General features: G+C 38.5%; 1 protein-coding gene across 1 annotated transcript; it reads right to left on the minus strand.

The window, feature by feature from the left end:
- Positions 1–2,737: 2,737 nt before the first annotated feature.
- LOC123231814 (biogenesis of lysosome-related organelles complex 1 subunit 4-like) lies at positions 2,738–8,495 on the minus strand. Its single transcript, XM_044658120.1, has 6 exons — positions 8,338–8,495; positions 8,169–8,277; positions 5,949–6,020; positions 5,254–5,355; positions 3,745–3,879; positions 2,738–3,366 (listed from the first exon to the last, which is right to left on the minus strand). The coding sequence occupies exons 1-6, from the start codon at positions 8,493–8,495 to the stop codon at positions 3,265–3,267; spliced, it is 678 nt and encodes a 225-aa protein (XP_044514055.1). The 3' UTR covers positions 2,738–3,264.
- Between the last annotated feature and the right edge of the window lie 7,735 nt (positions 8,496–16,230).

Consider the following 16,230-nt stretch of genomic DNA (forward strand, 5'->3'; position numbering starts at 1 on the left):
GATGGTGTAATTTTAGAAATTTGCATTTTACTTATTTTTCTCTTTTTACCCCTTCATTTTTTGTATGTTGTTATGCACTTCAATTAGAAAAATCAAGTTGTCTCCTACCTCCTTTCTCTTCAAACCCCAAGAACCCACTGAGTTCTAAGACCTGTGTTTTTCTTATTGAATCCCGATTCTCTTTGGAAGACCTTGTTTCTTCTCATTTAATTGCTCAAAATAATTTACTTAGTTTTGTCTAGTCGTTTATGTTTGCATTTTGAAGTTCTTTACCCTGGTTTATCAGGAGTAAGTTTTCTTTTCCATTAAAGTCATTTCCCCCATAGGACTTACATGGTAACCTTATTTCTATTGCCTTTTGGAATACTGATACTTAAAAGTTTATTTCTTTTAGGATGCTTGTAAGTTCGTTTTTCTTTCAACAGGAGAGTGCTGGATTTTGGCTATAATACTCTTGGAACTTCTGCTTTAAGAGTTCCCTTCAGGATTCAGTAGATTGTGTTGATCTCTGGTTCTAATAAATCTGGTAGTTTTTATTGCAAATTTCTTTTTTTTTAGTCATTGTTTTCAGGGAATCTGTTGGTTTTAAAACTCTTCCCCTTCGACCTATTACCAGATCACTTTTTGATATATCTTATTTCCTGTTTGATTCCATTAGAGCAAGAAATATTTTAACAAATTCAAATGGCTAATAAATCATCAGCTAATTGTGGATTTTGGGCTCCTGACCATGAGCTTCTACCTGATTGTTGGTCCACTTACTAGTTTATTGGATTTCTTGATCATTTGGTCTGGCACAAACTTCAGGATTTTACTGGAGTTGGTGTGGAAGACCTAAGTACCCTACCTCCGGGTTAAGTAGCTTTCTTGACAAGAAGCACAAACTTAAGATTAACATAAGAGATACAATACAGAGTAGTAGAGTGGAATTATAGGCCAATGAATTTTCATACCTTTTCTAATAGTAATAATTTTATTTTTCCCAGAGCAAGCAGTGGAAAGGGAACTGTGGGGAAGTATGGGGGGGGTAGCAATGGAATGGCAAGATGCTAATGCTAGATGTGCCCCAGTTTCTTGGGGCTGAATAGCATGTGAAATATGGTTCAGTACTGAGCAGATTTGGCAGGGAAAGAGGGGAAGGAGCATGGGGCCTAGGTCTGGGGGAAGAGTTTTTCCTGCTGAGAGTAGGGAGGGCCTGGACAATAGTAGGGTAGATGGCAAGATACCGCTGTAGTCCTGTGGTTTCCTGGAGGATGCAGATACAGCAGACATCTTTCCTTGTCTTTGTACAAGTTAGAATTCTTGATGTTTTTGCCAAAAGAGCTTTGTTACTGATGAGCCAACTTAGTGGCAGGCCTCTCTGAACTTAGCTGGTGTTTAGGTGAGAGAAACAATTTTATAAAGTGTACTTTATAATTTTTATAGCTCAGTAGGAACTACCTGAACTTGCAGTCTGTCAGAGCCTAGTCAAAGAGCCACAGATAAGCTTTAGTGAGAAACTGGAGTCAGACTTTAGGGGAGGAACTTTTCTGGTTCTAGGCCAGTGCTGGTTCACTGAGCTTGTGATATACTAAAACCTTCAAGGTCTCTTTTCCTACAATTTGTATGTATGTGTTTGTGTATAAGTAAATAAGATAGTATGGTTTAGCATAGTGTAGTAAGAAAAGTAGCCTTGGAGTCAGAGAGACCTGGGTTTGCATTTAAAATGTGTGCCTTTGACTTACTTTAGTCTGTTCATCTGTAAGGATCAAATGAGAGAATGTGTACAAGATGTTTTGCAAACCTTAAAATGCAATATTAATAAAGGAAGCTCTCAAGACCCTTGATGAATTTGTTATAGGCCTTTTAATAAAGAACTGCTAAAAATATTTACTGAGAACAAATGAGAACATACACCCAATAGTGGTTAGAATATCAAACAGTAACAAATTCTTAGAAAAGTATAGTGTTAGTAACTTGCCTTAGCTTTCTTTGCATGAGCATTGCTTTATAATTAAGGAACTTAGAATGGACCCGCATCTACTTGTCCTCTTCACTGAAAAGCAGAACAAGCTCTGAAATGAAAGCTGTTATACAGAAAGGACTTGGTTATGACTGCATCTTTTAGTTGTTGTAAAGGAGGTCCATGCTGTAATTGCAGAATAGTAAATTGAAAAGGTATGACATATAACACTGAATTTGGAGCGGGCTATTCTGCCACTTACTAGTTATAAGGTATTTGATTAGTCACAACACTGGTAGGCCTTGGTTTCCTCATCTGTAAGGGAGTCAGTCCCTTCCAATACTTCAATCTTATTTTAGCATTTAAGCCTAATTGTTAGGGTAGAACATTTAGGTGTTTTCTCTTTTACTTATATAAATCCCCCACTAACTGGTTTTGAAACTTCAGTCACTTTGAAGCCCAGTGCAATTGTTTCTTCATCAGAGGAATGGGTAACAGACCTCCAAGTTCCTTTCTAATTCTCTGTTTCTGTGATCTTCTGACTCGGAAGAAATGTATGGTTTTGTTAAAAGATTATCTAGAAGCTAAACTTCTCACATAAATGTTTTATGGAAGTTCTTAAAGTGAATTGTTATCCATTGAGGAAATGGAAGTCTTTATACAAGATAGAACAAAACTTCCGTAAAAAGTTTCCTAGATTTTTACTCATCAGCACTTCAAGAGAAAAATCTATGCAAATAAGACTTCAATTTTAATTTAATTTAAATTATAAATCAAACTGTGTACATGGTCATTTATGAACTAAATATTATAGCTGCTTCAATATAGTTTTCAAAATGAATTACAAGTCAATAGTCTTGTATAGTTTACAGTGCAAGGTGTATAAAGCTTAACTCATGTTAATTTACACTTCATTAAAAAAATAAACTATAGGAAGACTGTCAACTATCAAGAATATTAATAAATAATGCTTTTTAATACTTCGGTAGTTTTTCCTTTAAGACATTTGTGAAGGTAAGTCTAAAAAGGTAATACTGTTGCCAGGTCAGGATGGTAAAAATATTAAGGCAGCAATTTTGATAATTATCTGGAAATGTTTCTTCAAATTTATTCCATTTAAAAAGATTTTAGTTTAGCTTTGGAAGACATGGGAGAGCTATACATTCTACACAAACTGAAAAATATTGTTTTAAAATACTGTCTTGAATATACATAAAACTCTACAAGTGCTAAATAGTAGATATGCATACTAATAATCTTTTCAAGATAAGAATTTTTCCTTTGATATAAGTCTTTTTCCTAGGTAGTTGTATTGTGCAATATCATGCCTGAGGTCCTTCTTTGCAACAAGGAAAATAGTCTTCTGTCCTAAAAAGGATAGGAGGTTCATAGACGGTTTGTTGTTGCTTTGTGGAATATGACTTCTGGAAATAATTGTAAAAAAGAAAAATTATACATATTACAGAAAGAGTAACAGTCCCTTTTTAACAAAAGTTTTTGTTCTTATTGTCCATTATAGTTCAAATTTCACATTTATCTTTGGTCTTGCTTTAAAAAAAACAACCCAACTATGCTACAGTTTAAAATGTCTCTCACATCTACTCTTTTCAGCAGAGAAACTAAGCAATTACTTCTAAATTTTAAAAAATTTCTTCCCATCCACACTAGGGATTTCATTGGTATAGGGAACTAACTAATGGTAAGGAAGCTCCCAAAATACAAATTTAGGTTTATAAACCTAAAATACTGTGAGCTTTAAAAAAACTATCAATAAAACCAAACTTCTAAAATTAATAACTTACATTAAGAAAGGATGGCACATTAATTGTGTGCAAAAATTTCTTTAATGTGTTGGGGAATGTCCCAAGTTCTGCTTCAGCTTTTGTCACCTGCTCCTCCATTCTGGTTACATGACTTCCAATCATTTTAACAAAGGCCTAAGTGGGAAGGAAAAACATGAAAAGATATGCTTTTCAATACTGTCCTAGCCCCAATTCTGGGGGTACCTGTAAACGTTTAAAATGCTAGGAACTAATTAAGCCTACATAAAAAAATGCAAAATTTCTCATTTGCCATTTTTATTTAAAGTATGTATACAATTTTTCATGTTAACTTGTGTTGAATGACCAAAGACAGTTGGTGGGACAGTTTATTGTGACATTGACTTATTATAGTATCTAATTCACATCTCAAGTTAAACATTTTTGAAAGCTAAAATTTGTTTTTTCATGATAAAGACTGAGGTCCAACTTTTGCCTTATTAACACATTTCTCTGGCTCTTACAAATACACACAAAAAACCCCAATTTATACTAAAACAACTAATGAAATCAAAAGAACTAAGTCACCCATAAAACAAGTGAAATTTAATACTGATGACTTTACTTTTTGAGTAGTTTGTAGTTTGACTCACTATGTATAGCATACAATATTTTATCTTACATCCAATTAAATGAATCTTCAATATTTTTTAAACCTGTTTTCTATCACACTGTTGTTTTTCCAGTATCTTTAAATATGACATCATAAAGAAGCTACTAAAAGTTAAGCCCTAAACCCATTTTTTCCTCACTGAATTCTTCTGAGAGTAAAAACCCATCTTATTTTCTATTGTTTTCAAGCAGTCACCCACCATTAACATCCCTATGATGTCCTTTATTCTGAATTCCTATGATTATATTTAGAACTTATGCAATATCTATCCATCAGTTTTTTCATTCAATATATATATTTTAAAATTACAAATTTGCTGCCTGCTAGTTATAGGTATTGTCATAAAGTAACTGCTTTAGAGTGTGAACAACATGCATCCTTAAAAAGTCATAGAATAGCGACGTTTCTAAACACAATAAAATGTCCCTCTGAAGTTTATTCTAATTAATTTTACCTATATGTCAAAATTTGAATGTATATGTTGGTTGATACCACTGGTTTTCTTTTAGCTTAGACCAAGTTTGTACCAACATAAAGATAAAAGGTAGTTTAAGAACTAGACAATGAATTACATTTTCAATAAAATGCAAGCCTACAAATACAATAAAACATTGGAAAGTTGATGTAGTCTTCAAAATTAAGATGTATCAGGGGGCAGCTGGGTAGCTCAGTGAATTGAGAGCCAGGCCTAGAGACGGGAGGTCCTAGGTTCAAATCTGGCCTCAGCCACTTCCCAGCTGTGTGACCCTGGGCAAGTCACTTGACCCCCATTGCCTACCCTTACCACTCTTCCACCTATAAAACAATACACAGAAATTAAGGGTTTAAAATTAAAAAAAAAATTAAGATGTATCATATAATTCTAAGTCACTACTTACCTCTAATTTGTCAATTTTTCTATATATCTCACTCATTTCAGTGGCTTTGGTATGAATATGAGGTACACTTTCATTAACTACTTGTGAGGAGTCACTTCGAATCTAAAACAAAATATGAATGTTAAAGTTTTATTTTACCATAAAGAATACTAATTGAAAAAAATATGAACACTATTACTAGACTTCATATGTATGTTGATCTTCCATTAAACAAATATGTAATTTCACTAGTGTGGATATTCCTCACCAATGATACAACCTGTCCATACTTCATACTGTATCCTCCAATGTGCTGGTATGAGTGGAGAGCTGACATTTCCCCCTAGGTTTTTATATAATATAGATACCAATTCAACCCACAGACTACACCTCTCCCTTGTACTTATTATATGATTGGTTCACATGTTCCTTTGCCTCTGTTTCCTTGATGCCATTAAAAATTCTAATTGCCCACTCTTTATAAAACACTGTACAGAGTCATGGTGATACAAAGACAAGAGAGATGATCTTTGCTCTCAAAAAATTGCTTACATTCCACTGGAGAGATATGGGTAACTTTAGTAGGAACAGTACTTAAAGCACCAGATAATGTCATCAAAAATGAAGTGGAAATTGAGAGCACTGTGATTTATTTAAATAGAGTGCATATTTATAAACATTTACAGAACAGCAAAATGAGTTCAGCCAAAACATACCATATCTAGCATTCCAACAAATTCATCAACTCTAGTTAGTAGGTCTTCAAGACTCTTGTCTAAAGCTTCCATCTGTAAAACAGAAATGGAAAGTTTAATTATGTCTTTCCAACTGAAATACACGAGTTTACTTGAGGGGGTCAATAAACTTGGAGGAACTTTCTAATCAAGTGACTGGACAGAAATATAGTGATAATGACTTATTTTCCCATAGTTTAAATGTTTCTGCTAATTGTTAATACTGTTACTCTTCATCAAGTGATTTGTAATTTTCACTAATGTGGAGTGTTCTTATCACAACTCCTCTGCACCTTAAGTGAATAAAAAGAAAATTCATCATGAAGTAGCTCATCTTAAAGTATTCTAGGTATTATGCTGGTGAAATTAAAATCAATCCTATATTTCATGTAGTCAGTAGTAAAAATAATCATTGTACTAGAGATTCTTAAAAGTTGTAATTAGTTTGTTTCTCAGTTCATAAAGTTTTATTTGGCTTTCTGATGTGAAGATACCAGAAATATTAAGGCTCCAAAACTACTGCATACATACAACTTACAAACATACTCCCCTACTTATGTTAAGCCATTATTAATACTACAAAGAGGCTACAAACCAAGTATAGCTTCTATAGTACTGAAGGGATACTAGTTATGGAGTGTTAGAAGATGGACGCTTAAGTTGCTGATGTTCACTAAACAGCTACAACTAGATATAAATTTATCATGCCTATTAGGCAAACTGGGCCCTACTCTAATGAGAATTTTTTGAAAAGTTGTAGCTTTTAAAAAGGGTACATTTTAGAGAATAAAAAGGGAGTCTTTTTTTCCAGCATTGGAAAATTGCTTACAGATAAGAAGATATGGGCTGAAGAAAGACTGAAAACAAAAGGAGGCAAATTGGATAGGATGAGTAATGAAGGAATGGAGGCCTGTATTAGACCCTATACCAGCCCATCTCATGCCCCCAAAGAACACTAAGTAGGGGCAGATTTAAAACCACAATTCAACATTTGAACCTGATATGAAGGGTAATAATGAGAAACTTGTAGGGTTTCTAATGGAGGGGGGGAAAACCCAGTAACACCCTTCAAGACAAGCAAATGTTGGGAAATGAAAATTACCCTTATGACTAAAGAAAGCAGATCGAACTTTAGTTATTAACTCTCCTGAGGAATAATTATTTTATTACAAACTTAATTTTACAATAAAATTATACATAAACACAAAATCAGCTTGTTATAGCACTTTAATAGTTTCTGTGACACCTGCTTTTTTCTATGATGGCATCCCCTACTTATTTACTAAAGTGATATGTTTCAAAACACAGCAAATTGGGGGGCCCAATGGTTCCAAAAAATTTCTGCCAGAAGACACTCTGAAGTGTGACACTGAAGTACTTGAGAAATGGGAATGCTTTTCATATTGTTAACAGTGTACTTAATCCCTTCAAATGAATGGGGGAGATGGGACTGGAAGAAGTCCAAAATTGCTAAGAATATTATACATTATTTCCCTCCATGAACTCTAAAAGTCCAACTTTCCTGTTCACACCTTTGGGCTTTTGCAGAGGATGCTCCCCTAGGCAATTTTAAGCTTTAACTGCTTAAAACTGCACCAGGCCTTTTAAGACACATAATTTGGCACATAGTAGGTGCTAAATAAACGTTTACTATTTCCACCTCATCTTTACTTCTTGGAATACCTACATGTATAGAAAGCTCTGCTTAGCCAGCCCATTCCTGGATGTGGCTTTTTTCTATCTCATCCGGTTGCTTGTGTCTCTCACCCCCAAATACCTTGTATTAATTTTATATATACTTATGTATACTACTTTCTCCCCAAAGAGTATAAAGAACTTCATCAGTCCATCGACCTAGAAGGTATTTACTACATGCCAAGAGGTAACACAGGGTACAAAGAAATGAAATGATCCCCACAGGCACAGCTTCGAAGCACTCAGTAAATGCAGCTGGGCTAGGTTGTCCCGGGGCCGGATAATCGGGCATTCCATCCCCTCCCCTCCACGGCGAGTTGGACCTTCTCCCGCTCCACAGCCTAGCTGGGAGCAGAGAGTACAAGCTACGGTGAGGACATCAGGAAGTAAAAGGCTGCAGCGGCACGAGCAGAGTGGGATGAGAAGCTTCTAGCGACTGCGGCCAGATTGGGGGGGAGGGGGAAGGAGGCCCAGAGAGGGAACACTTCCCGACCTCGGCCCGCTCACCTCGGGGCCGCCTCCCTCCCCGGCCGCAGGCAGCAGGTAGGCGGCGTAGCCAGCGGCCGTGCGGCGGAGTAGAGACAGGTCCAAGCCAGCAGCGTCAGTGGCGACTTCCCTGCCCCAGCTCGACCGCCGCCGCACGCCCCGTTCGCCATCCTCCTCTTCCTCGGCCAACGCTGCCTCCTGGTCCTCCTCTTCCCAGAGCCCGGAGGCACTACTGTGACTCTGTGAGACATTCCCGCTGTCGCCGCTCCAGGCAGGGCCCGGGGGTTCGAGCTCCTCCTCAGGTGCCAAGCCATCACGCGGCCCCAGGCCTGCGTGACCCCTCTCCATGGTCTCACTGCCGTCGGCTCCCGAGACACTTCTCCCTCTCCTTCACGCCCACCCGCAGTTCCTGTGTGAGATCCAGTGGGCGCGCACACCGGAACCGCCTCCTTCCATTGACCACGCCTACCTAGAGCGCCACCTGCCCCGCCCCTCTGCCCGCCTCCCTTGCTGCTGTGTCACGTGCAGCCAAAGGCCGGAAGGGGTGGGGCAAAGGGATGACCTTTGGAAAGTACTCTGGCTTCCAAGTTTGGAACTGTCAAGAGGCAATATGTTGTAGGACTTGGAGAGTCCATATTGACGGACTAGACTGAGGAATGTCTATTAACCAATAAGACACCACAGAGTTAAAGAATAGGCTCTAATAGGCCCTTCCTTGCCTACCAGCACTGACAATGGGAAATTCTAGAGAAAGGAATAATAATAGAAGATATCACCTGTGAGGTCATTGGTCCTCTTCAAAAATGAAGGATCAAGGGACAGCTATGTGGCTCAGGGGATTGAGAGCCAGACCTGGAGTTGAGAGGCCCTGGTTTCAAAGATGGCCCCAGACACTTTCTAGCTGTGTGACCCTGGGCAAGGCACTTAACTCTGATTGCCTAGCCCTTATTGGAAATGATATAGATTTTAAGACAGATGGCAAGATTAAAAATATATATATATGAAAGAAGGATCAATAAAAATCAACTGTAATAACTTACATTTGGATACTACTTACCTCAACCACCTGTCCCTTTTGATTGAAGGGCAGATAGGTGGAGCACTAAACTCCACCCAATGCCTTCCTTTATAAAGGGCAGAAACTGGACTTTCAGCCCACTCTACTTGCATCTCTTGCCTTATCCTGTCCCAGGATAACCTCATCAACTCACCACCACCATGATCCTAACTCAAATCTTGACACCAGAGAACAGAAACTAGACTCTCAAGTTCCTCCACTTTGCATTGGCTGTTCTGCCTGGTTTCAACTCCATAGAACATAATGCCCTTGGTGTCTGTCCTTCCCTTTCCTTTCCTGCCTCTTTTTGTGTATTTTTTTTTAAACCCTTGTACTTTCGGTGTATTGTCTCATAGGTGGAAGACTGGTAAGGGTAGGCAATGGGGGTCAAGTGACTTGCCCAGGGTCACACAGCTGGGAAGTGGCTGAGGCTGGGTTTGAACCTAGGACCTCCTGTCTCTAGGCCTGGCTCTCACTCCACTGAGCTACCCAGCTGCCCTTTTTGTGTTAGCTCCATGAAGGCAGGGACTATTTTTCTTTTTATTAATTGTATCCCCAATGCTTATCACAGTATCTGATAGTAGATTAATAGTAGGAGATTAATAATATTTTTCTCCCACTGGTCCTAAGAGGGCATTTCACGGATGAGAAAACAGGCTTGGGAAAGGGAAAGTTACCCAGTAAGTATGAAAGCTGAGATTTTCTCCTAGAATGTAACCAGTAAAATAGATGAACTTCAAATTCAAGAAATTCCTAAATTATTTTGTTTGGTCACTACCCTACAGTATATAGAACAGCTTAGTGAGTTCTATTTTTCCTATTGAAGACCTCTTGGGTTTAATTTAATTAAGCTTTTTTTTTAGTTGATTAATTTATATGTGTGATATTGTGTTAGGCCCTGAGGAGTTTAAATAAAAAACTGGTACCATCTTTAATCTCAAAGTGTTTACAATTCTTTACAAGTGAGTTAAGCTGTATATTAAATAAGTATGATACAAGGGAGAATTCAAATAAAGGCAAAAATCCTAATAAGGGCAGCTAGGTGGTACAGTAGATAGAGTGCTGAGCCTCAAGTCTGAAAGACTCATTTTCCTAAGTTCAAATCTGACCTCAGATATTTACAAGCTGTGTGACCCTGGGCAAGCTACTTAGTTTCCTCATCTGTAAAATTAGCTGGAGAAGGAAATGGCAAACCATTTCAGTATCTTTGCCAAAAAAATCCTAAATAGGATCCTGAGGAGTCAGATGCAACTGAAAAAAATCAAACAATAGAGATCCTAATAGTGCTATAACAAAATCTGAGAGAGAATAGCATTTGTATAATTGTATAAGGTTTTTTGTTTATGAGAGGAGCTTGAAATATGCATATCACCTCCAGAGAGTCTTTCTTCTATTAATTATAAGAAAAATAATATTTCCTAGCTCCTGGCAAAATCTGTGCAAATACACAATACCCACAAGTTTTCTTTTTCTTTTTCAATACTTCAAGGAGTTTCTCATTGGTTTTGGAACTCTCTTCTCCAAAGTATATTGGAAACTATCTATAACCTAGCTGAGGTCCTTTGACAAAAATTAGAAGAGAACCAGATTAGCAACTTCTTGTTGGGGGTGAAAGAAGGAGGTTGATGGGAGAAAGGAAGAGAAAAAGGAAAAAGGAAGCGAAGGAAGGAAGGTAGCTGGGGTAGCCCCAGCCCCAGTGGGGAAATTAACCCCGAGCCCTTTGGAGCAGAACAAAATCAGGTTAGACTATAGGGATGTTTAACTGGGTTTATTTAGGCTAGGGAAAGAAAGGTTTGGGAAAGCTAGGAGTTAGATCTCTGGGGCAAAAGACTCTCCAAAGAAGAAGGCTCTCTCCAGGGAAAATGGCTCTCTCCTCCCTTCTCCAAAAAAGGTGCCAAAATCTCTACTATATATATCTTTCTCAGACGCCTCCCACAAAGGAGGTGGGATGTGTCTGAGGAAGTTATGGTAGAGAGTCCTGGGAATTGTAGTCTCCCAGGGTTTAGAGCCATCCAAAACACACAAACTTCTCAACTATGGCTAAGGGTATTAGGGTGGACCACACCATAGTAGCTGCTTTAGGCCTAGGTCAAAGAACTAAGGAATCAGAGGGAGTGGAATGGACACCAATGATGTGATCTGAAATGTCCCACAAACCCTGCCAAGTAGGTGTAAGCCATCAAAAGACATGGAAACAATGATACCTTTCAGATAGGACATATGAGTTGTTTAGATTCAGTTATGAGAAAACTCTTCACATCAATCTTTAGATATAACATAGGTCCTTAGTTGGGGGATCTCTGAACAGCAAGGACAGGTGATTCAGTTTTCCAAACATATAGGATGAGGTTCAAACAATGCTCAATTTACACAATCACTGCCCTCCTTTGGAGTCTGCACAGAATCAGGTAAAAGGCACCTGAAGTTATCTTGGGTGCTTACCATGTCATTAGCATTTACATTTCAGTTTTCATTCCTCAGTGGAAAAACAGAGTGTATATTGGGTAAAGCCACACAGACCAAAGTGGACCATGGGTCAAGTGACATCAGTTCCTTATTAACACAGGGCAACAACTGTCCAAACAAATGGCCCCTTCCTTAGTAACAAATCAAGATATAAATTATTCCTGAAAACTTCTCAGGGCCTTTCCACTGTCATGACCTTTCCATCACCAAAACCACTTCATCACCAGGGCATTTCTGCTGCCTTCCTCCCTCTCTCAATAAAGTTTGCTCCCTCATCATGGAGGTTCCCTGAATCACTAATTCATTGGACAAGATCCCAATCTCACCCCCTCATCATTTGGTGCCCAATGTGGGGCCCTATTGTCTTTGTCTCCAGTTTTCTCTATCCCAAGGTAAGTAACAACCCATTGCTCTGCTCCCTTACTCCTTCCTTTTTTTTTTTTTTTTTTTTTTTTTTCCCCTTTCATCCCCTGACATGTAGGTTTAGTTGGGGTTGGGTCTTCATGGCTGGTGAGCTCCTATTTTGGGGAATGCTCTACTAGAATCTTATGTTGGGGTCTTAGCAGAATGAGAGAACTCATTCTGCCCCTACACCTGGGGCCAGGCCTGACAGCTGCTGTGCCCGTTTGAGGCCTGGCAAGACCCACTTGGCATTGTGCTTTGGTTTTTTTTTTCTTTCTCTTTCTCCTACCTCCTGTCTTTGAGTCCTTGGCAGGCTGCCACTAAGCTTGTCTACCTGTCCTTCACTATGGGACTTAAAAAAGGAAAATGCAGCCAGTCAGAAAAAGCCGCAAAGAGCTAATATGCTAGGAAAGATGAATGAAGTTTTGTATTTAAGAAGGAATTGTCCAGGTGAAAAGAATTAACTCACACTTTGGGTTTTTAGTAGAAAATCAGGTTATAAAAATCCTAAGAGTTTCTCTATGTCATTGCGACTCTGGTCACTTTGGAATTACAGAGAAAGTCATAGGGAAGTTGAGGTAGTATTCCTGTAGAAATTGTATTAAGGAAAATAAGAGTTAAATTCAATACCCCTGAAGACTGATTGTCCCATTGTTTTAACCCAATGAAGGAAAACTTGTTTGGAAGTAATCCCAGAATGAGAAAAAACATAGGCATCCAGAGTGAAGAAAAAAGAAATACAAGCAGTTTGCAGTTTAAATTTACCTGGTATTTAACATTTCCTTTACCATGAAAAGAGAAAGTACTTCAGCATATTAATATGAGTCAACTATTTTTGTATTTGCTGTATTGACAAAATGTGGTTAATTCTAATTTATAAACACGTAACTGAAGTCTGTCTTACTCTTCCTAGCCTGCTGTAGGTTATCCAACCATGAACTCACATTCCATTCTTTTTCTGGTATTAAAAGGGGGGAATGCACCGGAAGTCTTGGCATCCCAGGTTTTCTCATGGAAGCATGGAGATAATACTTACTAAGATACTATATAACTATAATCTGGATATGGTTGTGAGCGGGCCACCAGACCATACTACCCATACTGTGGAGGCTCTCCTTAACTCACATCACAAGTAGCCTTTTTATTCAAGCTATTAGTTATGATTAGTGAAATTTTGCTATTTGAGGTAAAAATTATTGGGGCTGCAACTATATTATTTTGAATTTTGAATTCAGGTATAGTTGTCTGATGGATCATTAAGTCAGTAATCCTCCATAAGAGAAAAAGCCACAAGTTACTCAGAAGTGTGATTCTGAATCATGATAGGTAAAGGCCCTTATCTGGCAAAAAGTTGAGAAAAAAAAATTGGGATCCTCCCAATTTATGTGAATAGAAATGGTCCCACCTGATTATTTATAAATCTGGCCATAGGTAGAATTGCTACCACATGATTGATAGTCAACTGTGACTCTTACCTGAAATCCAACAGAGCTATAATCCTGTCCTGGCTTTTTTGTTTTTTAGCAAATTTCTCTAGCCAAAGCAAGTGGTTAGTAGAAAATATGAGCCAATGCAAATATGTAAGCTGTAACAACTAGAGTAGATTTCCATTTGCACTTGTTATCTGCCTATTTATGCCTATTAATAATCCATAAATATTGTTAACAATTAGACATTTTACCATAGGTACTATAGCATCCATGATCCTGAGAGGGGTCGAAGCTACCTCATAAAATTCCATAGTGCCCCCCAGAACTCCAGGAGAGGGGACAGTTGAGGGCAGTTGGAGACCTGAGTATAAAAGGCCAGGTCACCCTTCTTGCAAGGACACTTTGATCACACTCCTTGTGGGTTCAAGGGCTGGTTAACTCATCTCTGACTTCAAGGGGTTGAGTGTTACATTACTGCTTTCTATTGAGAGAATATCTCAACTGCAGCATCTTAGCTAATTTCTATATAAACCTTCAAGTAAGATTACCTTTCCATCATAAACTTAGTTACATTAGATTAGGAGAAAGATTGTTTAGGGAGTGGGATAAGAGTTAAGTTGTTTAACACATTTCCTTCACCCTGACTTCCTGAAAACATTAAATCCCTTTGCTTGTTAATTACTGGGCCTGTGTGAAGATATAATTGGGGTATACTTACCATCATTATACTTTACCAAGATCAAGACCTCCTTCCAAGCTAGAACTGGTGCAATTTCTGTTTTAAGAGCCTGTCATCTGGTTTGAAGACAACCTGACTTCATCTATTCCTAGGGTGTGGAGAATAATTTTAAACAGAGAGAGTTAATAACTTCTGTGGGATTATTTCCTATAAATTCACTATCTTGGCCCTTAATTAGTTGAGCTTGAACTGCCTCCATACCTGATCCAAAGAGTTTCAGTTAAACTGCTCCCAGAGAGGGTGGAGGAGGAATTCTACTCTCTCCTCCCCTCCTGTTAAGCCAGCCTGTTTTTTCTCTGACAGAGACTCAATATCCACAATTGCTAATCTGACCCAATTTAACAGTACCCATTTGGTAAATACTGTTCTCTGTATACAATTGGGAAATACTTACATGTATCTTAAATGTACCTCATGAGAAGTTTTTGTTTCAATTGTAGAACAGTCTTTTATTAGTTAATTCATTTGTGTAATCATTGAACCTAGGGGTAGAGAAATGTATTTGCAAAAAAGTGTTGTTGCAACAACTGCCCAAACAAATCATCCCTTCCTTAGTAACTAAGCAAGATAAAAAGCATTCCTGAAAACCTCTTAAGGCCCTTTCTACCACCATGGTCTTTCCATTACCACACCTTTCCATCACCATGGCCACTCCATCACCATGGCCATTCCACTGCTTTCCTCCCTCTCTCAATAATGCTTGGATCTTCACCGTGGAGATTGCCCTATTAGTCATTAGTCCTTTGGACAAATCCACAATCTCAACCCACCACATCGCAGGGACATAACAGACATAACACCATTTAGAAGGGATGTTTGCACAGCTCTCCACTAAGACCTTTGGGAAAAGAGCACAACATCCAGATGGGACCAGTTCTGACCAACCAAAAGTCATTTGGGGCAGAGATCTAGCCTCAGTATAGGAGGAGCCTGAAACACTTTGAGATCCAGCCCCTCAAGGAAACCATCAGAGAGGAAGAAGTCAAGGATGAATAGGGGAAAATCAGAAAGGGAAAAAAAGACTGATTACCAAAGATCTCAGGAAGAAGAAAGGTCAACGACTTTGAACATATGCAGATAAATCAAAAGGAAAAACCTTCACAGCAAAAGAATATATGGCCTCCAAATTTAATAAATGAGTTCAGGCACATGTGAATAAATACTGCAAAACAAATGAAAACAACCCAACTCTTAATTAGGGGGATCACAACATACTATTTCTGAGTAATTCAAAATAGAAATGAGAAGTAGAAGGAAATTTGTGTCCTGCACAGCAAAAATAATAGCAGAAACCACACCAATGCAACTACCAACAATTTGGAAATAGGTCTTGATCAAGGACACATGATAAAACCAGTGGAAATGTGTGTTGGCCATGGGTGGGGGGAGTGCGGGGGGTGAAGGGGAAAGTAGGAGCATGAATCATGTAACCATGTTAAAAATGAATATTAATAAATGTTTAAAATTTAAAAAAAATAATAGCAGAATAGAAAAACTGGAATCTATGATAGCAAGTCCCATTAAAGAAACACAAGAGAGAATAATAGATTTAGAATGCAAATTTATAGAAGGGAAGGACCATCTAGAAGAAGAAAAGCAAAAAAAAAATTATGGTTCTTTACAAATTACATGCAGATATAATTTTAATAATAATTTTCAGATATTTTTTATCCATATTCTTCCCTTCTCACCTTTCTTCTCTCCCCAAGATGGCAGGTAATATGATATAGGTCAGTGATGGTGAACCTTTTAGAGATGGAGTACTGGGCCCTGCCCCCAGCCCCCACCAGATCACTGCCATGCCCCCTCTTACCTCACACAGGGGAAGGAGGAAACACTTGCATTGGGCTGCTGGGAGGAGGGGTGGATGAAGAGAGGAATATCCTTAGCAAGTGTAGAGAGGGGGAGGGCCTATGTGTTCCACCCTCTCCAGCTCTGCCACCTGGGAGTTGCACACCTTATCTCTTGTGCGCTCCCATTGGGTTGCTG

This window comes from Gracilinanus agilis, chromosome 1, assembly GCF_016433145.1.
Source record: "Gracilinanus agilis isolate LMUSP501 chromosome 1, AgileGrace, whole genome shotgun sequence".
NCBI lineage: Eukaryota > Metazoa > Chordata > Mammalia > Didelphimorphia > Didelphidae > Gracilinanus > Gracilinanus agilis.

Excerpts from the sequence above, each read along its gene's own strand:
- LOC123231814 (XM_044658120.1), bottom strand. The coding sequence starts at position 8,495 with ATGGAGAGGGGTCACGCAGGCCTGGGGCCGCGTGATGGCTTGGCACCT. Across the intron at positions 5,356-5,948 it reads TTGTTGGAATGCTAGATATG|ATTCGAAGTGACTCCTCACA; the intron begins GTATGTTTTGGC and ends ATTTTGTTTTAG. Across the intron at positions 3,367-3,744 it reads ATGTGCCATCCTTTCTTAAT|AAGTCATATTCCACAAAGCA; the intron begins GTAAGTTATTAA and ends AATTATTTCCAG.